Raw genomic sequence first — 27,001 nt, 5'->3', positions numbered from 1 at the left:
AGTGTGTGTTTCGTGACTGGTGGTTCTCCGTGAAGAAGAAGGCTAAGTGGGACTTTCTATACACCTACACTACACTTACACTTTCTGTTACATTTACACGTACATACATTCCCTTCCCTTTTATACGCTTTCCTTTTTCATTTTACATTTCCCACTGATCCTTAATTTTTTGCCCTGTTCATCTTGGCTTTTCGCCTTCTTTCCTGTCCCAACTTCTTTCCCGATTTTGACCTTTTCCTGACTTTGACTATTTTCCTGACTTGTGTTACTTTTTCCGATTGTGTCCTGTCTTTTATTCTATTCTGTTTTTTAATCATAAATCCTCTGTTTAAGGGATACATTTGACAATTTAGCACTTGTAGCACATATGACTAGTAAGCTGGTGCAACTACCTACTTGACTGATAATAGTCATACGACAAGACAAGACCAAATTGATACTTGCACTAATATCCTTCTTATTGTCCTCGAAGAAATTTTCGCATTTCGACACACCACACATGGCATAGATGAAGATCAACGGGACAGATAGAAGTAACTGTTTTAATATTGCAATTCTTACACGATTTGCGTAATAATGCAAGATCCACACATATGATATTAAACCCATCGTTCAAAGAACAAACACCAACCTGTACTAGGTGTCCATTAAACCACGAATGATACATAACCTGTCAGAGCAGGCCAAAGTAGTTTGGCGGACACTGGAACGCGGGAGTGCACCATAATTAGGCAGGTGCGTCAGCGACGGTGGGTATGTATATAACCAATGAAATGAAAACTTTGACTCATTTCTTACGTTTCTAGGGTATGTTGGACTTTCATATTTATTTTAGCAGAGCATGCACTAAATGAGAGCTCCATTGCCACTTGCAGATTGATTTCAAGAGGGCTTAGTATAAATGCAGGGCATTTATTCCGAAGTTGGTCGTCCGGCTAGTTATTTTTGGTTAAAGAGTAATTATTTGTTCCTTTCTGTACCAAAGTTTAATTCATATATGTTGCCGAGCGACTGTTAGCGAGTGAAGGCGGGTTAGAGCCTCGCAGGCACGTTTTTTTCTTTTTACAGCTAAATGGGAAGGTTGACCTGTGTTCTAGAACTTTGCCACCACCTTGGTTATGTTACTTAGCATTACATTCCAAAGTATAACTTTCTCCACGTTTCTTTACAGTCATTTGCTTAGCACATTTATTGTAATTTACTTTTATGTTTATTATGCCATGATTTTTACTTACTTTTAACAAATTTTCGTTATTATCACATTATTGTTTCACAAACTGTAATAATGGTATATCCAAGACTACGTGTCTGTATACCTGCAGCCATGTATACAAAACAACGCTTATTACATTCCGACATTCCTACCATGCAATAACCTTGCGCCAAGTAGTTCCCTCCGCTTTCTAGATAGTTGGATGAAAATAAACACAACTTTCGCTCTCCGTATACACAAGGTTTGAAAAAACCCGGGTATTTTTGAAAAACCCAACCCACCTGGGCTCATGTGGGTTTTTTCGGGTTTAGTTGGATTTTTTCGAAATATTTCAATCTCTTTGGGGTAAAAATGTTAAAATAGGATTTACATTTCAAGATTGTCATTGTCACAACTTTCAACAATTTTCTATTCACTGCTGTTCTGAAAAAATGTCCGCCATTTTGAAATTTTACATTGGATAGCCGAAAAGATGTATAGCGCAAATTTAAAATGTCTTGTGCTCCTAAACTCAAAATTTCAACTTAAAAAAGTTCGAAAATTGCACCCTGTAGCATGGATACCCGCTATTTTGAATAATGGCCGCCATTTTGAAATTTTATGCCGCCAAAATATATACAGCTAATTTAGTCTCTCGTGCTTCTATTCTGAAAATTTCAACTTGAAAGACAAAAAACTGCCCTTTGTAGCGTGGATATCCGCTATTTTGAAAAAATAAAAATAGAGTAGGAAAAAAGGGCGCCATTATGTAGTTTTACGTTGATATGCCGCCAAAATCTATACAGAAAATTTAGAGTATCTCCAGCTTGTATCCTGAGAATGTAAAATACCGAAAGTTGAACGCTATGTGGTACAGGCAGACAAACGAACAAATGTAGATCGAGTCATCCCAGGAACCCCAGTAACGTTCGCCAGACATGAATACCAGGTAGCTATATTAATTTAAAACAAAGACATAATTCATCAAAATGTCTTATACGAAATAAATATTTTTCAGCGTAAAATAAATGGTTTTATTATTGAAGTTTACTTTCGGTGCTTTGTGCGTTCAATTACAGAAATTTCCCGAGCACTTGGTGCAAGATTTCTTGTCTGAAAGTGAATTTAAAACAGTTAACAGTTCATATATTATAAAGTAAATGTTTCAAAATGTCATAAATGAAATTAAATATCTTTCAGCGCAAAATAAATAGTTTTATTGTTGAAGTATTCACTTCCGATGCTTTGTGCGTTCAATTGCGGGCATTTCCCGAACACTTCTTTCACGACGGGTTTTCCCTGAAATTGCAGCTTGCTTTACTGTACCTCGAAACTTCCATTAATACTGAAGTTTGAATTCAGCACTTAAAATAGTATGCGTTACGTAGTCGTGGGAGCTCCGAGCATTAAGCTTGTTAAGTTTGACAAGAATTTTTACGCTATTGCTCGTGTTGATCTACAGAATGCTTATTTGAAGAGTAGCAACAAACAATTAACATCCAAATTTTACTGAATACTTCTGTTATCATGAAAGGTGAGAAATAATAATAATAGTTTTACTAGTGTATTTACATATTTAGTGTTAGTACTGGCACCTATGACCTCAAACCCATCAACGTATGAAGGATAACGTCTCTCGATGGCGCCAAGTCAGGAAGCGTATTATTCACGGAAAGTATTTTCTAAAATACAAAATTGTTTATTTTGCTTCAAATAGGCCGTAAGCATAATCCACACATTAATTTGTTCTATAAGTTTTTTAATATTTTATTTTATTTATTTATTTATTTATTCATTCAGTGCATTCAAAACTTTATAAAGGTCTCGTGTTAAATGTTCTTGTCTACCTTAACGTGAAAGCATATAATTCGCCCAATGAAATTTCAAAGTCTGATAAAAATAACTTTCAGTGTGATAACCTTATTTTTACCAATAATATACTAGCAAAAAGGTCAAAAGCCCAGGTGGGTCCAATCCGATAAAACCCGCTGGCTTTTTTCGGGCTTGGCCCACTTGGGCGAACCCTGCTTATACATGATCAAGCACACAAACAAGCAAATTATTCATTTCTTCCTGGTAAATTTTCAAAATTTTGCTACAAACGGACGACTAACTTTGAAACTTAACCTAAATACAGTGTGGACATATGGGATAAGCACTACTGTGCATAAAACAGTAACCAACTCGTGCTAGTTGGCCACTAAAAAGCACGAATGCTATCTTAACCGAGTCAGGGCAGGAGGGGAAGCGAGCGGGTGCTTTCGTAGAGAGCCAGCGCTTCAGCGATAGGAGGTATACGCATAAACGAAGATAGTGGAAGAGCACACATGCACATACAGTACTTTCACTATCACTCAAATTTAATTTCAATATGCTGTGCACTGACAATAATTACTTATATTCACTCTCTATACCTTCACGAAAAATGTTTCACATCGTATGTTGCCTATAATTTTTCTATTTGATAGAACTGTCTGCTCGGGTGAATAATGGTTTTACATTAGTAACGCAACACTTGTAAGTATAAGCTTGCACACTGAATACAAATACTCCACCGGCGAGAAAATAATGTGTAATACAATCGTATTTCATACGCATTCATTTTAACCATTGTAGAACACCTGTAATTATTTTACATTGAGAACCGTACACTTGTAAATATTAAATGATTACACTATTTAATTTGCTACATGCAGGAATTTGTTCCTTATAATCATGTATTTTCACACAGAGTATTGAATTTTACCTGTAGGTTTTGCGATAAGTAGCGTGCCTATACTAGACTAGCATCTTAAATTAGCATTCGACATCCGGACCGAATCAGAATTTTTATTAGTAAGACATGCATTTGATGCTTTGCGAAAAATGAGAGAGAGAAATAGACTAATCAATATTTGTCTTAATTTTCTGTTTTCTTCGTCACTGTCAGGACTTCGTGAAGTTGCTTTTGACAAATTTTAGATATTCAAGGTTGTTATCACAATTTCAGATGTAGGTTTGGATATGAATCAAGATCTAAAACCCAGATTTCGGATCTGAGGTTCGGATGTTCGATCTACAAGTGCTTCATGGTGCACGTTTCTCATGTCAGCATTTCTCATACTTAAGTCACTTTTGCAATAGTAACAGGCATGATCTTTACTGTTCCACTAAATATCCTGTATTCTGTATTCCGATCGTAGCTCTGGAACTCACTGTTTATCTTTAAAATGTGACTGGCATGATGATTCAACTAGTACTGCAAGTAGTCTCATATGTGAACGCTAAGTGGATATTTAAGCTTTCTCTCAATAACCCGACATCTACAATTACTTAGATTTAGAAAAGGTCTGGGTTCGTTCCTCATCTGTGTCTTCTCTAGCCCGTATCACAAATTTACGAATATATTAAAAACACAGGATCTCGAGGTCCGGTGGTCAAAGTTAGAGTGTTTACTAGCCTAGCAGAATGACTGAACAATGATATCAACACTCCAACAGACCGCACATATATAAATCATTTCTTAGCTTGGAAAAGGGGGCATTGACTCAGTAGTAGAGCGCTTACCTCTGGTGCATATGGTCCCTGGTTCGATCTCCAATCAAGTAAGTTCGTAGTGGACAGCATCGTGTCGGTGTGTTTTCTCTCGGTACTCCCGTTTCCTCCCACAATCTGATTCTACCAATTCTTTCATCATTCACTTCCGAAGTCATCCATCTTCCTTAGGCTAAAAGGCATAACCGTGGTTCCTTAAACTGAAAGATTTTATCTCATTTTTACTTACCTTGAACGCCCATAGTGTCTCATAATATCTTATACTAGCATGCACATGCAAATAATATTTTATACATACATAAAATTGAAATATTTCCCTGCAAAAGTACTAGTAATACGAAAATGTGTTAAACATGTGAAAAATTGTTTAAATTTTGCTGTAAAATCTTCTCCGAAAATTTCTTTTCAAATTTTAATTACTGAATCTAGAACATTATAAATATTCTATTGCATAAAAATTGTACAAGTATTAATATTATGAATTTCACATATTATTATTATTTGTGATCCATACCTGCTAGCTTTTTTTCCAAATGAATTAGCCTTTTTATTCAATATATAGCGCGACGCGTGTATAACGAATTTTGAAATGCGTGTAAAACACGTTAAGTTGCATAGATGCAGCAACTTCACATATTATAGCGTCATACTTAGCTTTGTCATCTTATAATGAAGTATGCAGGGTCCTTTTTTATTTTTGCGATGCACCACTTATCGTGAAAAGTGGAATGTGCTGTTCAGTCGATGCCATCCACTACTGTCTTCATCCGTGAGGCACAATTCAAAGTTTGTGTGTTAGTGTGTGTGACTTCAGTGTTCATCTGAACGTATACGGGAGAGGAAAACACTTTAAGTTTATACCAGGGAAATGTAAAATGGTGCTAGTATTCTTGTTTGTGTGGGGTTGTACGCACACTATTACGGTTAACTAGTTATTAGATAACCTCTTAGTTCTTTTATTTTCCATCGAAACCCTTTTTTTCCATAAGAAATTCGTACTTCTTTCGTGAGACTGTCTGAACATTTCAGGACTGTCACAGCGAGTTCTTTGAATAAATCAAGAGGCTAGGCGACCTTTGTGTATGACGCAACTGCTAAAAGTAACTTAGAAGAATCACAGGCTCTCCCTATAAGGAACACAATTTTGTGTCAGCTTGCTTAACTATTTCAAGCGATGTCCAAAACGAAGAACGTAACAGTGGCATAGCGTTCAATTAGCTAAACTATTCACATATGACGTTTCTGTATCGTTATAAATTTAACTGCATAGCGGAATGGAAACAAACCCGTTCCGAATATATAAAATCACGGCTTTTAAACTCGCTTTTAAGAATTTATGAAGAGGCTCTACTCCTTAGATCGTAATTAATTTTGACAGCCTTCATGAGGCCATTTATGTCAATGAGTAACTTCTCGCTTTCTATGTAACGTTTTGTTCGTTTCATTTTTGCTGTATTGCTTTCAGTTTCATGTTTCGACACGAAAACTAACTTGTGTCTTAGACAGCATAACCTTTTTGTACTGCGGATGCAGTTCTAAGACCAATTAGGACATACGTGAAACATTGAAAATATACACACTAGATAAGGTGAAGTTAAAAATATTCTAAACTTAGTTTAAAATATATATTAATTAACATGTACATGCTTGTGCACATTTGTGCAGCAGACTAGCATACTTCATTTCTGTGAATGACCTGCGCAGTTTTTAGTAGAGAGCAAATTGAAAATCTCCCAACTAAGTTTTGTGATGGCTGTGTCTGTTGTCATGGCCGTATGAGGATACGCATTGTCATGCAGGATGATGACGCCATCTTTCACCATCTCTGGCCGTTTTCTTCTCAAAGCCTCTTTGACTTTGGTCCGGAGGATGTTGCTGTAGTACGGCGCATTGATTTGTGGCCCCGCATGCAGGGCAATCAGTACATATCACCCCATCTTTGTCCCAGAATACTGTCAGCATCACTTTCCCAGCGGACGCTTGTGTCTTGAATTTCTATGGTGGCGACAAGTCTGAATGCCTCCACTCCATGCTGGAGCGCTTTGATTACGGAGTATAATGTTGCATCCAAGCTCTCATCGCAGGTGATTATATTTGCAAGGAAGCATTTTGGGACCTATATGGCTGTGATTTTCCGGAAGTACACGTGTTCGTGGATGATCGTTTCTACACTTTTCACGCTGACGTTTGTTTTCGCACTCAAATCTCTCACACTAATGCGTCGATTTCTCAAAATCAGCTGCTCCACCCGACGAGTGTTGGTTTCATGAGTGCATTGGCTCAGCGTGCAGTACGGGCCACGTTGAAAACGGATTCTCTTTCTGTCTTGAATTTTGAACACGATTCCTACAGTTGGAACTGAGAGTGAGTTTCTTCGTCATATTGCACACTTAATCTTCAGAAGATTTCAGCGGGTTTCACGCCTTCCTTCAGGAGGAACTTAATGATGCAGCGCTGCTCCACTGGCGCTTCGAGCTCCACACTTCCAGGCTTGTTGCTATCGTGTTTCGCCGCTCTCTGGGACTCATTTCCTGTTGTTGCAGAAAATTGTTAAAACTACTCTATCACAGGCTGGGACACGGACGCCGAGCTGCGCACAGCAACACATAAAAATAATAATAATATTTCCTATTATAAATTGAACGTTCCTTGATTTTTTATTTTTTATTTTATTTTATTTTATTATTATTTTTTATTTAATACGCTGTTCACATGCACCCAATACCCAATAATTATCAGTTTGGTTTCAACTTGTACCTTTCCATAATAATGAAGTAATTTTCCCATTTCTTGTAACTTTATCTATTAATTATTACATTCAATATTACAGCTCAAGCGAATTCTCATTGCATAGTAGTGAACATCGCCATTTTTAATTTTAATAAATTAATCTTTAAGTTAATTTTATTTTTAACCATTACTTTTTTTGACATTAATTTATTCACTTGTGTTTTCGTAGATTTATTTTTTAATTTTAATCCGTATAAATTATTAATTCTTTAAATTTTTTGTATGTTTGTATGGATATAGTTTGATTTTTTTTATTGAATGTTTTTCTAATTGTTCTTTGTGTTTATATTTTTAGGAAGTATAATGGCTTAATTAATCCAAAATGATAATGGAAAACTCGGATAGAGATCATGATGGTATCCCTCAGTTGGAGGTTATTACTCTCACGTGTTCATCTACTGACACGAAGTTTGGTGGTGGTGATGATGATGATGATGAATGTGATTCTTCAACATCTGATTACATATCAACTTCATTTCTGGTGGAAGATGTTGAAGTCATTTCCATGCAGAATGAAATATCTAACACCAATATTAATGAATCTTTTGAACTGATTAACAGTAGATATCCAGACGACAAAGTAGCAATCGCTAGCGGTGGACTATTTGGTGAAGGAAAAAGTTCTGCGATTGAAGTGGTTGAATCTGTAGACGTAAAAGCGGACAGTGATTTGGCGTGTATGTCATCGGAATATGAAGAGGATGAGCAGATCGACAGCGTACAAGATCATACGGAAACACCAAATGAAGTGGCTGAGTCAGAAAGGTTAGTTTCCAAATCAGTGCATTCTCTAAGCTTAGTATTTAAATTTACAAATGTGCTGAACATTTTTAAACATGTAATTTGATAGCTTTCCACTTCAAACTTAGGTAACTCGAAGTGCTTTCCAAAATTCTAAGTGTTTCGGGGGATATAAAATACAAGATCTGGGGAATAAAAAATGAAAACCATGAAATATCTAACCATGAAAACAAAAATAGACTAATTGTATCGGTAGAGCAAAATCAGACAGTTGCAAACAAGGAATCTCTTTTCAAGGTTAAGATATCACTACTGCTACCGTAACAGCTTCGGATATGATACCATCACTATTGCATCTCAGTAGTAGCGAAAGTAATATTTATCTCTGTGTACTTGTTCTTGTGAAAAAATAACTATTAATTCCTGAATTTTTAAAATTAATTTTAAAATAACCACAAATAATTTTCCTTCAGTTGATTAACTAATAAAGAAAATTATAATAGCGAATTGAAAAGACAACAAATTTTGAACACAACTCCTCTACAGGTACGAATTCAATTATACACAAAAGAGTGAAAAAGTGCATGATTGAACACGGACAAATGGGACCTTCGCTGTTCATGCCAATGCGTTAACCACTATGCTACCCAGTCTGTTCCCTGAACAACCATACACACTCTCTCTTGAAATCAATGTTCTTTCACTCAGACCACATGGTTTGTTCCACGACTTGATGTGCTTGAACAATCCAGTGTCCATCTTTTAGAACACCTCGACGGTTGTATTATCATTATTATAATGAATGGATGAAACAACCGATTTTTGACACACCAACTCCTTTATAAGTGCGAATTAAATGATATTTAAAGAGTGAAAAAGTTTGAGTGGACAAGAACTCAAACCCGGGACCTACGACGTACCGTACCGATGCGTTGACCACTACGTTACCCAGTGCATTCCTGAACAACCGTACATTCTCTAACTTTTAAGTTGGTATTCTTTCATTTATACCACATTCTTCACCATTTGTGTAACATTGAATTCGCACCTATAGAAAAGCTGGTGTGCTATTTTTTTTTTTTTTCATACCTTATAATGATAATACAACCCGTCAGGAACATCCTATAAGACCCTCTCAAACATCTAGTTAGCAAGATTGACTCCATATGCAGATGAAATTATTGAAGATTATCAGTGCGAATGTAGCTGAAATCGATTAACTATCGTCCAGATATTTATCATTCGACAAATATTCGAAAAGAAATGGGAATATAATACCCCGATACATCAGTTGTTTATTGATTTTAGAGGAACCTGCGGCTCGGGTAGGAGGGAAACATTGTACAACATTGTTACAGAATTTGAAATACCGAAAAAGCAGAGAGACATTAATTAAGATGTGTTTAAATGAACCCCAAAGTAAAGTCCGAGTAGGAAAATTTTTTGTCTATGAGCTTTCATGTCGAGAATGGCTGAAACAATGAGATGCGTTGTCGCTATTATTATTGAGCTTTGTTTTGTAGCACGCTATAAGGATAATCGAGGACAGCAACCAGGGCCTTGAGCTGAATGTTATTCACCAAGTTATAGCATATGCTGATGATATAAATACACTAGGGGATGATAGGAGAAGAATTGTGGTTAATACAGAGGTCTTAATAAACGCTTGCAGGGACATGGTTTTACAATTAAATGCAGAGATAACTAAATACATGGAAGTTCGCCGGGATGGTAATACAACTAGAAATTATGATACGTAAAAATATAAAATAATACTTTCGACAAAGTAGATATTTTCAAATATCTAGGATCAGTGTTAACAGACCAAAATCATATTCTCGAAGAAATTAAATGCCGACTAAAAGCAGGAAATTCGCGTTATTATTCAGTTCAAAATCTTTTATCATTTTCAGTTCTGTCACGGAATTTGAAGCTTCGATAATCGTGTCCGTTGTGCTGTATGGTTGCGAAACATAGTCGCTGACTGGACTGAAAGTATTTGAGAGTAAAATCCTAAGACGAATATTCGAATCCAAGAGGAACGGGAATGGAAGACAAATATTCGAATCCAAGAGGAACGGGAATGGGGAATGGCTGAAACTTCATAACGAGGAACTTCATACTTTACATCGTTTACCAAACGCTGTTAGGATTATTACATCTAGGAGGCTCAAGTGGGCAGGTCATGTCGGCAGAATGGAAGGAAGGAGGAACACTTTCAAAGTTCTAACTGGAAATTGAATCGGTAAACGAATTTAGGAAGACCTAGACACAGATGGGAGGACAATATTAAGATGGATCTGGCAGAAATAGGAATACAAAAGAGAATCTGGGTCCCGTTGACTATGGACAAAAGTCAGTGGAGATCTCTTGTGAATGCGGCAGAACCTTCGGGTTCCATAAGCCATTGAGTTAATTAATAGAACTCAGAGGTGTTCTTAAAAGTGAAGACTGGCTTTTCGAAGCACTACAAGAAGTTATGGTGCAAACTATGTGGTCTGAGTGAGAGAACACGACTTGAAAAGTGAGAGGGTGTATGACCGTTCAGGGAACGGACTGAGTAGCGTAGTGGTTAACGTATCGGCACAGTACACCGAAGGTCCTGGGTTCGAGTCCTTGTCCAGTCATCTACTTTTTCACTCTTTGTGTATCATTAATGAAAAGAGATTATAATGTGTTGCTAGTAAAAATTTACAATCTTGGTTAAAAAAAAAAAAAAAAAAAAAATCTATCAGTCTTTGTTTCTTCTTGCACTGGCACTGTTTCCACATTGTTTTCCAAGGTGTTCATAAAATTGAAAACTTCTATGCAGTTTGTTCGGTGTATGATTGATTGTCCGTGAATATAGGACCAAAATCTATCACAGCATAAAGAAATTGGAACGCAATCGGGGATCCGTTTCCTGGTTGTAGTATTTCGCCATTCATTTAATCTTCCTGAGAATCTATTACTTTTCCGATTCTGCCTTCGCCTTTCAGAATTGATTAGAACATGTTTGAAGGAACCCCGAAATAGACGCAGTATTTGTCTTTTCTCGTTCATTTTTTTTCCAACTTCATTAGTGAGGTTTTTCACGTATTTTCGAAGTTTTCAAAACTTGAATCTTCTCCATGAAAATAAGGGTAATTACGGTACCACTGAAACAAGAAACTGTAATCTTCACTGGTTAAGGCTATGTCGAACTCCTGGGATCTGATAGAACTTCCCTGTGTTATAACATGGCGTATGATATTTTTTGTATGCATTTCGAAATTCATCCAGATGTTTATTATTAATACTGTATGTTCACTTTTACTTTTTCTTGCTACAATAATATTAGCGCTAATTAAAAATTATTTTCTTCCGTTTGAAAACTGTTAAATCATAGCCTACATTTAGCAACAGCCGGAAGGTTCATCGTGGAGGTAGTTGGTAAGTACTTCAAATTATATGGCAGTAGCCAAACTCGTGCCATAAAAATGATTGCGTGAGTATCACAGGATTTTTAAATATGTATTTTTGGATAGTGCACATATTAGTTCCTAAGTGAAGTCTTGATCCGACTCCGGTAGGTTCCATAGTATTGGAGCTATGGGCCTTTAAAGTTCAGTTTTTCGTGTTTCCGGCAGCCTATAACTCTGAAAGAAAGCATTTGTGCACCAAAGTTGGATTATACTTTTTGTCTTATCTTGGTGTCAGGAATCACCTCCCAAACGTCGGTGTTGTTTTGAAACACCCTGTATAATCAAAATATGCTGTATATAGATAGGTATTAATAAACAATCAGGAGGGATCAAAATTAATTGGAACATAACTGAAATAGATAAACAAATTATATGTGATAAGTCTTCTTATAAAATGAAAACATTTTAGGTAGATAAAGTTGTCTGATTTCTGATAGCAACCAATATTGCGTCTCCCAACCTTATCGTTTCTGTCATGGCCTAATAATCTACCATAAATTCGAAGGTATGCATTTTTCTCATTATTAGATGTACGATGTCTTGTTCCAAAACTTGATTTTACTCCCCAGCTAACTTGTGAGGATCAGTTAAAACCAATAGGCTCTGTGTTAAAGAAGCTTGTATCGGCAAAGCGCCTGATCATGAAAGTTACGCGTTTGCCAATACTATATCTGTGTGTATAGTTACGTTCTCTCCAGCGCTATCATATTTCTTTATCAAAATAATAATATGTATGAACTACGAAAGCTAGTTTAAAAATAAGAAATTCTAACATGCACTATTGAGGTAGGTTAACATCTGAAGAAATGTGGAACTACATACAACAAATAGTTTTAATACTATTTCCGAAAGTAATTCACCATGTTATTTTATATGGAGAAATAATTTCGGCTGAACGGTTAGATACGGTTAGATTTAGACAAGACTGTGCCATACACTGTAATCTACAAGAATGAATCCAAAAATGGAAGGTGATTTTAATATGCTTTAATATTCTCTTGTTTCAGAATTTTTCTTTGCACTAAAATACATATAGGCATCTTTTTAAAAGAGTAGTAGTAGTGAGTACCTCTTGCATATTTTTTCCTTCATCCAGTTTGAACCTACCCCTTCCAAATTCCTAGGTTCTTCGGTTAAGTTTACTCAGGGGCGGACCAGACCAAATTTTCACCCGGACAAAATGACTTTTTGGCGCCCTACCCCCTAGTACTAGCCTATATTTTACATTTTATCATAGTGTTTTTAATATTTTAAACCCATGTTTCAAAAAGACATTCATTACCTAGGAAAACTTCACAAAGAATGTGGCCCGCTATAAACAATACCTACTCCGCCCCTCCTCCGCTTGGTCTAGTGGCTAGCACGCCTGCCTTCTGTGGTCCCGGGTCCAATTCCCGGTAGGTTACTGTTGAACGATAAAAGTGGTTCGAATTCCACTATAATCAGTATCCACATCTCGTTTGGCCATTAAGGCATAACCGTGGAACGCTAAACTCAAGCAAACAAACAGACAATACTTATTCCCCCTCCACTATTTATTCTACATGCCATCTCTTCATTTGTCGATACAACCCACTTAGTACTATGAAACTCTCTTCTTCCACGATGAAATGGAAAAAGATTTTGTAATTGCCGCTACTTTACAAGAATATAAACCAAGAAGTCAGTAGAAAACACATTATAAAATTTATTTTGTGAGTCTCGTTTTGGCGCCCCGGACATCGCCCAGGTTGCCCGGCCCTTGGTCCGCCTCTGAGTTTACTTATGGGTATATTTGTACTAATGGGAAAGATATCTAGTTCAATTTGCAGTCAGTGGCGACTCTTGAAGGAAGTAACACGAAATATTTTACCTCTACAAGCTGAAGGATGAACATTTCCTAATGTATAAATGTACTAATTCTTGTAGTACGAATCTTCCTCACTTAGGTTGTAGCAATAAAACTTTAATTTTTCTAATGTTATTTCTCCTTCAAGAGTCGCCATTGTATATAGTTGAACAGGCTATCAAACGTTTGTACACTTCTGTTTACAAAAACCTAGGAACTCTTTCATAGACTATATCCAAAAAAGTGAACCTAGATCCGTCACAACTCCCACAGATCTGTACAGAGGGAATTGCATTTTCGCTTCGTTCTTTATATAGATTCTAGCTGCAAGAAGTACTAGTGCCGACGGTAGCCGAGTGTGGTTAGGCACTGAGTCTTCGTAAAGAACTCGTGAAATTTGAAGGTCGATGGTTCAAAACTCATTCTCAGATGTTTTCTTTTTCTTTTTTAAACATCAAGACATGTTGCAATAATAAAAGTGGAATATTTGTTACACATGTATTTGAGATTTAATGCTTTGGGGTGTTGAAAGTGGTGTTGATTGCCTATATTGTGTTTTTTTACTTTTAGTTTCAAAACACTTATAAGACTTCTTGATTTAAAATTTCTAGAATAATCAGTGACACTTGGATGGGTGTGAAATTGCACTAAAATAAACGGAAATAAGTATGTAATTAGAAATTTATACTACAAACTAATCTATACATATAAAATTGAAAATCACGTTTGTGACTCTAAATCTCCTGAACCGCCCGAACGATCTCGAGCAAATTTGTAACATGGATGATGTTCGAGGCTGGGCTGGTTTTAGGCTATTCACTTTGATGGTAGAACTGAGGGTGGAGGGGAGGGGGAGGAGGTATAAAAATAAATAATACTTAATAACTCCTGAACCAATCGACCGATCTTGATCAAATTTTCAACATAGATGAGGTTCAGGCCTAGGATCGTTTTTATGATTTAAATTTGACGGAGGAACGTAGGTGAGGAGGAGGGGAGATATATAAAAATCAATTTATATAAGACTGAAAGAGACTATTTTTGTAACTTAATAACTCTTGAACTATCCGACCGATCTCAATCAAATTTTCAAGATACATGAGGTTCGGATCTGGAAACATTTTTGTAATTTCACGTTAACGGTAGATCGTAGGGGAGGAGGGTGTATAAATAAAAACTAATAAAACCTAATAACCTTTGAACCACCCAACCAATCTCGATCAAATTTTCAACGTATATGAAGGTCAGTCCTCGGGTGCTTTTTATCGTTTCACTTTGACAAGACAACGGAGGGGAGGAGGAGATATATGTTAAAAAAAAATAAAATAAAAGTGACTGCCTTTGTGACTTCATCACTCCAATCAACCTTGTTCATTGCATGCACCTGTTTAACCCATTTTTTGGATTGCATTTTCCGTTTACCTGCACATTGCATATAGGTGGGTTCACACTTCGCATGTACACGGAGAAATACAGGCAATGTATTCATTTGTAATCCCATGTATTTTACATGTATCAGGACCTTGCATAACAAATGTCGAATTGGAGACTTGTGCCTGAATATTGCATGTCTCCTATGCCTCTAACGTGAATATTTAGCTCCAATCCACCTTGTTCACCACGCGTATCTGTTTAATCCATTTATTGGCAATCATGATCATTGCATGTTCCCGTTCACCTGTACATTGCCTGTACACTGCACGTATTGGAGTTACACACTTCGCATGTATACGAAAAAGATAAATGTAAAATAACATATTCTACATCATGCGCTTTCCATGCTATACGCTAATACATGGTATTTATATGTAATGCGAATGTCACACATGTATATTACATGTTGATAAACAGGCACCTTCCTTGTACTTTTCATTCTTAGTGTATTGTGAATGTTATCAACAATCTATTCAAGGTACTTTACATGCACTTCTTCCCTCCATTTACTTGCATGTGAGTGACTACGTGTTGTACGTTGCATGTTCTCATTTTAATGTACAGGCTCTGTACAACGCGTGTTTCCGTGCAAAATTACCAACAGAAGTTTAATTCTTTTTCGACATGCATATCACCTGAAGCCAACGTGCGTGTAATATTTTCGTTCCATGTGTTTTCGCCGAAACAGGCGCCTGTATAATGCCTGTCAAAATCTGACAGACTTTTACAGGTAGTTCCATGTACAAAACATTGCATGTTTCCTCAGAAATTTTCATAATAGTTTCCTTGGCAAGGTTTAGGTGGTGGATCAGCAATATGCTGAACCTCACTCGCTTGGATAAAGCCTTTTTCAATTCAATTCAGTTCTAATATTTGGCCAAGACTTACCCAAAGACACAAATTCTAGTAATTCTGAATGCAAAGACAAAACAGTATAAAGTACCATCCTCTGGGGAAATTTATAATTTATCATAATTTCATTAACTACCAATGAAAGCTCAAACACAAACAAGGTATTGTTTCCATCAGCCTTTCGTAATTTCCTTACCTTCTAACTGAACAACAATCCTTTCAAAAATGATTTTATCAGTATCTTTATGGATACATGGACAAACACCAGTTCGTATACCTTCATTCATCCTACGTAACTCATTACCACTTTGAATTCGTCCTACGATATTACAACTATTAAGTTATTTTCGATTTGAATTTATTTCTCCGCCTCGTATGTTTTGAGCTTTGATTTACATTCACATTAAAATCTCTCATAGGTCCCAAATTAGCATTTAAAAGCGATGGCATAATATTTTCCTTGGTTACCTTTAGGTTGTACTTTTCAACTGTGCTTTCATTTACTTACTTTCAGTTCTGCTCAATCATTAACTTTTTAGTATAACCTGAACCAGGGATCTCCAGTTTAGGAAACCGAGTTTTCACAATTTACGTTCTAAATCGGATTTTTGTTCGTCTTTAGAAGTCGTCTTTCTGATTGGTGAACCCAATATTTTCTCATGAAAACTAAGATTATGAATAGGAAAATCAAAGGAAATATTTTTAGTATGCATATTCCTTACATCAAATCCATTAGAGCTATCTCTGTACACAACTTGTTTCAACATTGTTTCAATCTCATCCACTCATTTAACTTCTCTCGTATACTGAACATCTATTTCCGGCCTATCAGAATTCAAGAAATCTGTTTTTGGACTCTACAATACAACTAGTAAAGTTTGGATTTTGTATTAAATTCTTCTAGAATATATTGGAGTATAAGACAATGAAGCCACATTTAGAAAAATTACATTTACTATCGGGAAAAGTGTGGCGTTTTCGAGATTTTAATGTAGAAAAACTTGTAGCAACCGACATCACTTGAATCATACCTATGAACATCACCTAGACTCTTAATAATCACTGCTTCATAATCAACACCTTATGAAGAACTGTCGGGATTAACAGATTCTTTGTAGTTGGGCATGTTTTTAAAACATAACAAACAGTTAAACACAGTGCAAAATATTTTGAATCAATGAATATAATATCAATAAACTACACTAATCTAATATCAATTACTCGATTACTAGAGTATATTTATTTTATCTTTTCTCACTTACCGCCAGTGTACTTGGTTGGCTTTTAACGTATTTTCGGTTTGGGTACAAAACCTCGCGGCGACAACCTCGCGGACCAAAACCTCGCCTGGCCAAAACCTCGCCTCCCAAAACTTCGCGGCTCAAAATCTCGCCAGGCCGAAACCTCGCCTGGCCAAAACCTCGCCGCCCAAAACCTCGCGGGACAAAATCTCGCCGGGCCAAAACCCCGCCTGGCCAAAACCTCGCTGCCCAAAACGTCGCGGGCCAAAATCTCGCGGGGCCAAAACCTCGCCTGGCCAAAACCTCGCCACCCAAAACCTCGCGGGCCAATATCTCGCCGGGCCAAAACCTCGCGCCCCAAAATATCGCCATACCCAAAATCACGCCTGACCAAAATGTAAATATTCTAACAGATGATAAGGATAACGGTATAAAAGACGCTGTTTCAGAAGAAGTATCACGGGTATTTGACCAAGTCCCGCGATACCATATGAAACTTCTATTTCTGTATTAGAGGATTTCAATGTGAAGGTAGGGCGACAGGATGTTTTTAAACTGGTTATAGGGAAAGAAAGTCTGCATAAGGAAAGTAATGACAACTAACGAGGTTAGTTTCGTGAACTTTGGAACACCCAAAAACTTAAAATCTAATAATATTTATGAAAATATGAAACAATATATGAGTATTTACGACGTCCCTTGATTATGTCCTATAGGTTAAAGGAGACGTAGATGACCAGGATGAAGGAAATGATCGAATAAAGAAACTGGGAGGAAACGGGAATAACCCGAGAAAGCCCACGCACACGAAGTTTTGTATCTTCTTCTTCTTCTTCTTCTTCTTCTTCTTATTATTATTATTATTATTATTATTATTATTATTATTATTATTATTATTATTATTTGTAATGTGGAATTGCATATTAGGAAACACATTGGGTAAATTTTAAAGAAAAGTTTCATTCGCGGCGAGGTTTTGGCACGGCGAGATTTTGGGCGGCGAGGTTTTGGCCCGGCGAGATTTTGTCCCGCGAGGTTTTGGGCGGCGAGGTTTTGGCCCGGCGAGGTTTTGGCCACGCGAGGTTTTGGCTCGGCGAGATTTTGTCCCGCGAGGTTTTGGCCGGCGAGATTTTTGGCGGCGATGTTTCGGCCGCGCGATTTTGTCCGTATACCGTATTTTCTGCTAGCACTCACGTGAACGTTTTAATCCTATAGCCGTCTTATTGGCTTTGTCGTGTAGGTGATGTTAGTTGCCAGCCAGCCCATCAGATGGGGTCATTGCTATTTGGTGGGTATTTAAAGTGCTTGGTTGCCACACGCTACCAAGTGAGTTACAATGACCTTTGAATGGTGTGACGTTTTGCTGTGTTTCCTAGCGTAATGTAACTCGTAACTTAACTGCGGCGTGGCATGAACGCGTTGCAGACAGATCCATCCTTTAGGCGAGAAGCGTGCCAAGATAAAGCAAACGTACTCTACTACAGGAGTATCCAAATACCAACTCACATTCACTCATGAACAGATTCAGGAAAACAGTTATCTTTATTTAAAACAGTGAAATAGTTCAATACATTCAGCTCTTCGTTGAGAACCAAATCTTGCAGTAAGTATTTTAGGTTCAGTTCGATAAGTTTCTTTAAGGTGGAACGAATACTTTTTAAACTCCATGCACATAAGTTAGTATCAATAGGGTAACACAGAATTTAAACAAAGTTACACAGAATCCAGTTTTTTTTTTTTTTAATGATTATTACTGCAAGACGATTATTTATTTGAAACAAAACTGGCTTAGCAAAATTTCTAAGCAAAATCTGGAAGAATTCGTAAAATTGGCAGCTATCAGCATAAACTTAAACCTAATGTTAAGAATTCATGAGTTAAATTAATTCTCACACTATATGAATCGCTAATCATCAATAGTTTGTACTGTATATACCTTACTTCGCGCTACTGTGAATTAATAAAGTGACAGTGCTGGGAAAAAAAATATCTATTTTTGTCACCACAGTGCTTGCGACAGAAATCACTGGAGTCCTAAGCAAGCTTGCAAGTAAGGAAATTGTCACCAGCGTACATGTCTGTCATAAGTGAATTGAGGAGCCTTCTCTTTCTGAAACGCTCCAAACTGCATTTTTAATATAATTTCAAAATAAAGCCCAAACCTCGTAATAACAAGGAATCTTAAGACACGAAGATAATAATACGGATAGCAATAAAAATTTTAAACGAACATTTTCAAAACAGTATTTTTGAACAAGTTACCTGTTACGTTGTAATCAATATTATTATTGAAAGTCCAGATGACCACTTCAAATAACAGAGAATTTTCAATCAAATACTCATACTTTAGACGAAAGCTGAGGAAGATTGAAGGTAATGAACGAAATGGTGGAAGAAGTAAGAGAACTCCGAGAAAACTCACCTACACTATATGCCCACCACAAAGCCCATCCGGTGCTAGCTGAAATTAAACTGGAAACCCTATCCACCAAAGTTAGTGGTACTTATATTGTTAATAGTATCAAATGTTTCAGTTAAAATATATATAAATAAATGTTTTCCGTGAAAATTTTGTAAAAATTAAGTTTTGTTACCATTTTTCATTTCAAACCACCTTTCTGTTATTATCTCTTCCATTTTCTTCTTTCTTGTCCTTCTTCGGAGTCTTTACTGCAATCATTTTCAACTAGCACTCTATGAAACTTCTGTTTTCCCTTTCTCCTGTTACCCTTGCTATGTATCAGCTCTATTCTTTTCTCCATGTTCCTAACAAAGTTATTTTTAGTCCTTTCATCTGCGTCAGTGATATGTCTGAAGAAGGTATTGTATATTGCCGAAATTGTAACACAGATTAGTAATAACAAATGTGTGCTTTAATCAGATTTTATCTCCAGGTATTTTCGTTTTTATTTCAAGTTACAAATTTAAGATTTGAAAGTAAATATTTTCCTTAATTAAAATCTTTACACAGGTTAAGATTATTGAATGACTAGTGTGAAAAATATTTCTCACAAATCTAACAACATAGATTCTCACTTGATTTTAGCACACTAGCGATAAAGGGTCACATAAATCCCTAAATATTCTGTTTATTAAGATATATCAGTAATTACATGAAGTTCCCGAGGGAAGATTCTTTTATAAATCTTACATTTTTCATTAAAAATATAAACTTTACGAAACAATACTTGCTGAATATCTTGTGCCATCAAATTTAAAATTTATGCAATATCCAGCTTGGCAGAAAATGAACCTAACTGCTAAATTACCAACAAGCTGCTAATAACGGTTGTTGTTGTATAGACTGATTCTTTTATCTCTCTTTTACGGAGATGTTTATTTTTGTTGTAGTATTTCATGTCGATTTATAAATTATAAAAATATTTCTCTTAATATAACAGATTTTCACTATCTTGGCTATTGTTTCGAGAGAAAATTATACATTTTGTGTAATACAATACTCCAGTTGATATTCTTCTGTTATTCACTGACAGGCCAAACGGTTTCAGGCGATCGCAAGATCAGTCTGTCAAGGATTCAAACTCTTGTGTTTGTCATTTTCATCTCGTTTAACCTCCTAGAGCGGAACTGTAGAGCGAAAGTCTTATCAATGAAATAAACTAGTACTTATGACTGTAGAGGATAACATGCTAAATTAATTAATAGTGCATATTTTCATAATCAATTAACTGGAGAGCATGTAAAATAATTTATATTTTACCACAGTAGCAATACAGGGAATTCAGTTTTGATTCAGCGAGGAGCCCCGAATGCTCTGTTATGTTACTTTATGCCTAAGCTAATAGTTGAATATTAATATATTTATAAAAGATAAGCCTTAAAATTATAGCAAAAAATATCTCACTTCATATTTACTTAATTTTTGTGTATACTTTTCAATAGATCATCAAACATAACAGTGTGTGAGGCGTCATATACTGATTGTATATACCTTCAAATGTTAAATTTCAGAATTCATATAAAATCCCACTTTAGAATACTTGCAACTAAAATGTACGTTTTGTTCTTGATTTCAGATCTTCGTCTCTTCTGAATCAGATGCAACTCTCCACAAAATTTAATTCTGAAAACAATTTGAGAAGAATGGGAAATCCTAAGTGTGAAAACGGACACAAAGTGTACTCCAATAACAAACAGTCTAAGGAATTAATTTTAGGACTACTAGATGAAAATAATTCCGAGTTTATGTGCAATGTTTGTGAGAAATCTTACAATGACGCTAAAACTTTAAAACGGCATAAAAGAACAGTTCATACAAATGACCGAGTATATAAATGTGACCATTGTTACAAACAATTTTACAATAAAACTAATTTAGCTGCTCACATTCGTATTCATACTGGTGAGAAAATAAAGTGTACACATTGTGACAAGACGTTTTCAAATCCTTCTGGTTTGAGGTTTCATTTAAGAAGTGTTTTTGGGGATAAAAGGTACAAATGTCCGCATTGCTCTAAATCGTTTGTTGCAAGATATCTATTGTCGAGGCATTTGGCTGTAGAGACAGGCAAATCAAGATCAAAATTTGGATGCAATTACTGTGGAAAATCTTTTGCTACTAAAATATTTCTAGAATATCATATTAAACGACATAATGGCGATACACCATTCGAATGCAATTCTTGCGGGAAAAGGTTTTCACATCCAAGGAGTCTAGATAGACACATGAATAAACGTCACAAGCAATATGAATGTGTACAGTGTGGTCAGAAAATTGAGGATAAAATTGAATATAAGAAACATATAGGGTCTCATATGAATAATCCGTGGTTTGTTTGTGATTATTGTGGCATGACTTTCAACCGTATTGATGTATATGAAGAACATGTGTCCCAACACACGAGCAGGCGCTATGTATGTAATCGTTGTTGTAAGTCATTTATTTATAAAAGTACCTTCAAGAAACATTGGAGATTAAAACATCCCAATGAGGAGATGCCAGAGTTTGATGTGGAAGTTTGTGAACTCTGTGGAAAGAGTTTTACAGAGTCGTTTCGCTTCCAGGAACATCTTGCTTCTCATAAAAAAGGTAGATCTTATGAGTGTTCTCTGTGTGGACGTAAGTATCTGAATAGGAGATCCCTAGTTAAACATATGAGGTCGCATAAGAAAAACAATGATAAAAATTGTATTTTTCTGTCGTGTAAACATTGCGGAGAGAAATTCACAGATAAAACTGAATTACGGAAACATGTTTATACTCATCGAGAAAGACAAAATTTAATATGCCATATATGCGGTATGTGTTTCACTTCAAACGGACGTATACAGATACACATGAAGAAAGTTCACGAGAATGGATCATCTAATATAAAGGATATAATAGTGACCCAAAGTGAAAAGATAGTAGCAGAGAAATCGACAGATAAAATTGAATTACGGCAACATGTAGCTTCTTACAAAGAAGGTTCTCATGTTTGTTCTCTGTGTGGACGTTCATATGCATTTAGGGATGGCTTATTAAAACATTTGAAAAAATCACATGTCTTTGTGTCGTGTAAATATTGCGGTGAGAAATTCACAAATAAAACTGAATTACGGCAACATGTTCGTAGTCATCCGGAAAGACGTAGTTACGTATGTACGATATGCGGTAAGAATTATATTCAAAACAAGTGTTTACAGAAGCACATGAAGAAAGCGCACCACAGTGAATAATCTAAAGTAAAACAAATAATAGCGAGCAAAAGCTGAGAGAAAATAGCGGAACTGATCTACATTGCAAAAACTAATAAATAAATAAATAAAAATAAAATAATAATGCGTTATCCTTGTAAGTGTAGAAATTTCTAAAATGATGAAATTGAGCTATTGTTCTGTATAAAAAAGGAACGCGTAATGCCTCCTGCTTCAACTTTAAACTAATTCTCCAAAGTTCGGTTAGAATTGAATAATTAGGGGGAAATGTAAATTTATGTTTTCGGTGATTCCACATTTTCTTTGAATACATGTTAATAATGTATTAGGTTTTACACTTGAATCCAAGGGTGGATAAGTTAACTAAATTTGCAATATTTGCAGTCCTTTTCTGTTTCCGTTCGTACTTTATAACGAATTCCTGCATAGGCTAAGCAACGTTATTAGCATAACTTTTAAAACAATATGCTCTGAATAACATTATTCGCCGATACATTCTGTATTTTGGTACTGTAGTTCCCGCCACCAATGAAATAACGTTATTTGACATGCCTACCTAGAGATGCAAAAAAGCCGGCTTTTTTGAATTGATGTTTTTTTTTCACATAAAAAGCCGGCTTTTTTGGGAAAGAAACGAGAATTTTGGAAATTTTGGCTTTTTTCATTTTCATGATTTTTCTATCTAAATAGCTTTCTTATGTTATACTCTATAGTTAGATAAGATTTCCATGACCTAAATGCCATATTTCGCTCTGGAATTCACCACCAAGATGGATGGAGCACGTTTTACGAATTAAAGTAAACGTAAAGAATGTAGTATTTGAGGGCAATTTTAAAGGTTATTTAACTTTATTTTAACTTTTGAGTTATCAACATTTTTTTCTTCTCTGGATCATTTCAGTTTGTCATCCGTGTTTCGTTTCTAAGAGCTTAGTAATCTAGCTTCTAGCGCAAAAGTTAAACTTACGTTTTTCTATATATCCGTCAAAGCGTACGTTTTTCAATATATTCGTCAAACCGTACAACCTTGAATACCATTTTATATAAATAATCAGTAGCGGATTTAGAAAAGTACTTTGGGATCGGTTTCTCTGATTGCTTCGTTTTTTTTAAAAAAAATCCTTAATTTTTATTTGGGAGGAGCTTGAAGTTTATGAGTACAGGCATACCTAATATTTCGTTTTGTTTATATATTTATGGATTTAGAAAAGTATTTTGGGAAGGGTTTTTCTTTCTAATATTTAGTTTTTCTAAAAAGTCCTAATTTTTATTTGAGGGAAGCTTGAAGGGTATGAGATAAGAACATGGTAACTAACTATGCTCAGTTATGCATCAGATAGAGAGCAACGCATACCACTTCGTTTAATCCTTCATGTATAGTCTTACGTGAAAAATCATCTTTCCGACTTTGAAAATGAATTGTGCACTAGAAAACCTCCAATTTCTTAAAATAGTAAAAGTGTGGGTTACCATGTCCTTGCCTCATACCCTTCATATGTTGAATTCCCCTTGTTAAAAATTCAGAAACCTTAAGGACTAGGTAAACCATGATGATGGTTATATAAAATTTGACTGTAGAATTTCAAGAATATACAGAACCACCCAAAAGAAAGCTCTAGATATGCGACCTTTAAGCGTATCATATAAATGTAAGTATTTATCTTATGTTTTATTTTAATTTTATTTTGTTTCAAAAAGAAGGTATGGAATATTTTGAAGTAAAAATACTACATACAATTTTGCTAGTTATTTGTGTATTTTTTAAAGAAAAGAAGTATTTACTTTCAGGATTGGCTGGTTTTAAAAAAATGGTTCAAACCAAAAAAATAAAAAGAACGAAAAATGTGAATCGTGTGAACTTCATGGTGACGTTTCCAAATATCAAACCATCTGCATTAGTTTTATCTCCTTTTCACCTTTTAATCAACGTGTCTCATGTTAAATTCTCGGTCGAACAAACCAAGTAGCGGTTCGGATGTCACTTTAAGCGAAAGTCTTCTCCTTGATAACCTCGGTAATACGTAAGGATGTTAAGCCTAAACATACGAAACGAAACCAAATTGTATATTTCTGCTTGCCTGAACGCCTGTTGTTTTACAGAGAAGTCAGGGTTGCTTAAATATATTGATAGAAATTGGCAAAATTTATCGACTGCCTACGTAGCTTCCAACATTAGCTTGGATTGGACTTTCAATGATATCTACATACTAAATTTGTAATTTAATACCTCAGTTTTAGCGTACTGATTATGATTCATTGACTGTAAATTTTTCATGCAAAACAATAACAGGATTTCTCCGTTATTGTTTTACATTTAAAGTAATGACGGGATTTTCCCGACAGCTAAGGCGGGAGTTTCCCAATTTAAGAAATTTACTGACCGGATTTCTTTAAGCTTATGCGACCTTTTCCAGCATAACTCTGTTGTTGCATAATAACACCAAGGCGAAACAAACTTATTTCTGTCAATATGTAATATAAATATATACAGCAAAATACTTAAACCCAAAAACCCGGTTTAAACAAAACAAAACAAAAAAAGCTGGTTTAACCCCTCCCCCAAAAAAGGGTTTTGGTTTTTCAAAAACAACCATGGTTCTTGTCAACCCTGCTTACTTTTGTATATAAGAGGTTAAAAAATTCTTATTATATACATTGGTTAATCCTTTGGAATTCATAATGCAAATATGTTAAAAATTTAAATTGTTTGAAATATCTTTTCGAAATTCATGGTTTATTTTCGAGGTTTTATATTATTATCGGCATCAACCACTAATTAACACATCTCTATCTGTGTCTTACCAGTTTGATATTGTTAAGATAAAACTGGTTCCAACAAGTACCAGTTGGTTGTCGAACCCGAGATGCTTTGTTCTTTGTTTTTATCGATATGAAACGTATTGCAATTCTCCACACCATTTTTGCATGAGCTGACATAATTCCGTTATGATGAGTACCATTTCTATGGCTTTCATCTTTTTTAGACTTCTTGCATTGCATGTTCTTGGAGTTAGTCTCGAATAGCGTTATAATCATATTTGGTGGCAGGGCGTCTAAGGTGGGCTTAGAAAAAATGTGTTTAAATTCTCCAACTTTTCAGCCTGCTTTTTGTTTTTATGTTGAAGGTTGAGTATATATCTTAGCTCCATCCACGTGTTTTATTCCTTTGAGAACGTAATTATTTTGATTGTTCCTATTTAAAAAGAAACATTTTAGAAAAGAAGAAATGATGAAATAGTGAAACTGAAATTTCTAATTCAGGCTTAATAATTTTCATTTCCTTCTGATAATACTGCAGGTAATCACCAGATATGTCCATTTTGTAACAGGCTTGCACTGACTAACATCGTTGAGGCTCGCGCTTTCTCGGCCATACTTCCGATCGGGGATCGAACCCGGCATAACGTGGACAAAATGCACACGCCCTAGCGACTAGACGAGTGGGGAAAGCACTTCATTTGCTTGTTCCTTTCCTTGCTAGCAATTTAATGTCTCTTTCAGGTAGGACAAGAAATCGATATATATCCACAAAAATTCGAACTTCTGAATCAAAGTTTGAATAATAACTATTTAGCCATGAGATGGCCTTCATGATGATTCCCGTGTTTAATTTGATAGAAACGTTTCAATTGGCGTGAAAAACCAAATCCCTGCAAACGTTCTTGAAACGGGGTTTCCAACCTGAGCTGTAAAGGCCTGAAGAGCGAGCAAGGGGACGCAAGGTATTAACGGAAATAATCTGTTAAATTACTTAAAAATACATACTGCTAAAAAAAAAAAAAAAAAAAAAAAAAGCAACATTTGAACAACTGATAACTGATTTACAAGGGGTCAAGATGTAAGCTAAATTACGCTGTTTTTCATAATTCAACTGACAAACATTTCGAATGTTGTAACAAAGGTGTTAAATTAAAACACCATACAAACACAAATTAACTATTGAGAATGAACTTTTCTCAACAAAGCTGGTACATATTGTTACTACTAATAGTAATGATACTACAGGATAATGGTACGCAGAGTCTTGCTGGAGATAAATACAAATTGGTGAGATTATTATTATTTTAGATTTGATTCAATACTACATCTAAAATCGTAGAATAGTTCGAACTGAACAACGAGCGGGAGGACGGTGCGTGAAGTGTGTTGAGCACATCATAAAGAACACACAAATGAGACTGATTTTTTTTTAGAAGTTCAAGTACGAACATCTACATCTAACCACGAGAAGCAAGGGTAAGAGCTTTACAAGATACTGCAAGATAGGCGTGACGTATTAGTTTGGTTG

General features: G+C 35.6%; 1 protein-coding gene across 2 annotated transcripts; it reads left to right on the top strand.

The window, feature by feature from the left end:
- LOC145690638 (uncharacterized) lies at positions 1–26,473 on the top strand. Of its 2 annotated transcripts, none has more exons than XM_081765722.1 (3): positions 1–735; positions 7,812–8,281; positions 21,093–26,473. In XM_081765722.1, exons 2-3 carry the CDS (start codon positions 7,839–7,841, stop codon positions 22,732–22,734), a joined length of 2,085 nt encoding a protein of 694 aa, XP_081621848.1. In that variant the 5' UTR covers positions 1–735; positions 7,812–7,838; the 3' UTR covers positions 22,735–26,473. The 2 variants fall into 2 exon arrangements, with proteins under 2 accessions (XP_081621848.1, XP_081621847.1); XM_081765721.1 differs by having other exon boundaries at positions 2–753; positions 21,093–26,471.
- Positions 26,474–27,001: the final 528 nt, after the last annotated feature.

This window comes from Thermobia domestica, chromosome 7 (assembly GCF_964235325.1).
Source record: "Thermobia domestica chromosome 7, izTheDome1.hap1.1, whole genome shotgun sequence".
Classification (NCBI taxonomy): Eukaryota; Metazoa; Arthropoda; class Insecta; order Zygentoma; family Lepismatidae; genus Thermobia; species Thermobia domestica.
Note: the sequence above shows the minus strand (reverse complement) of the source record. Positions and strands in the feature narration are given on the sequence as shown.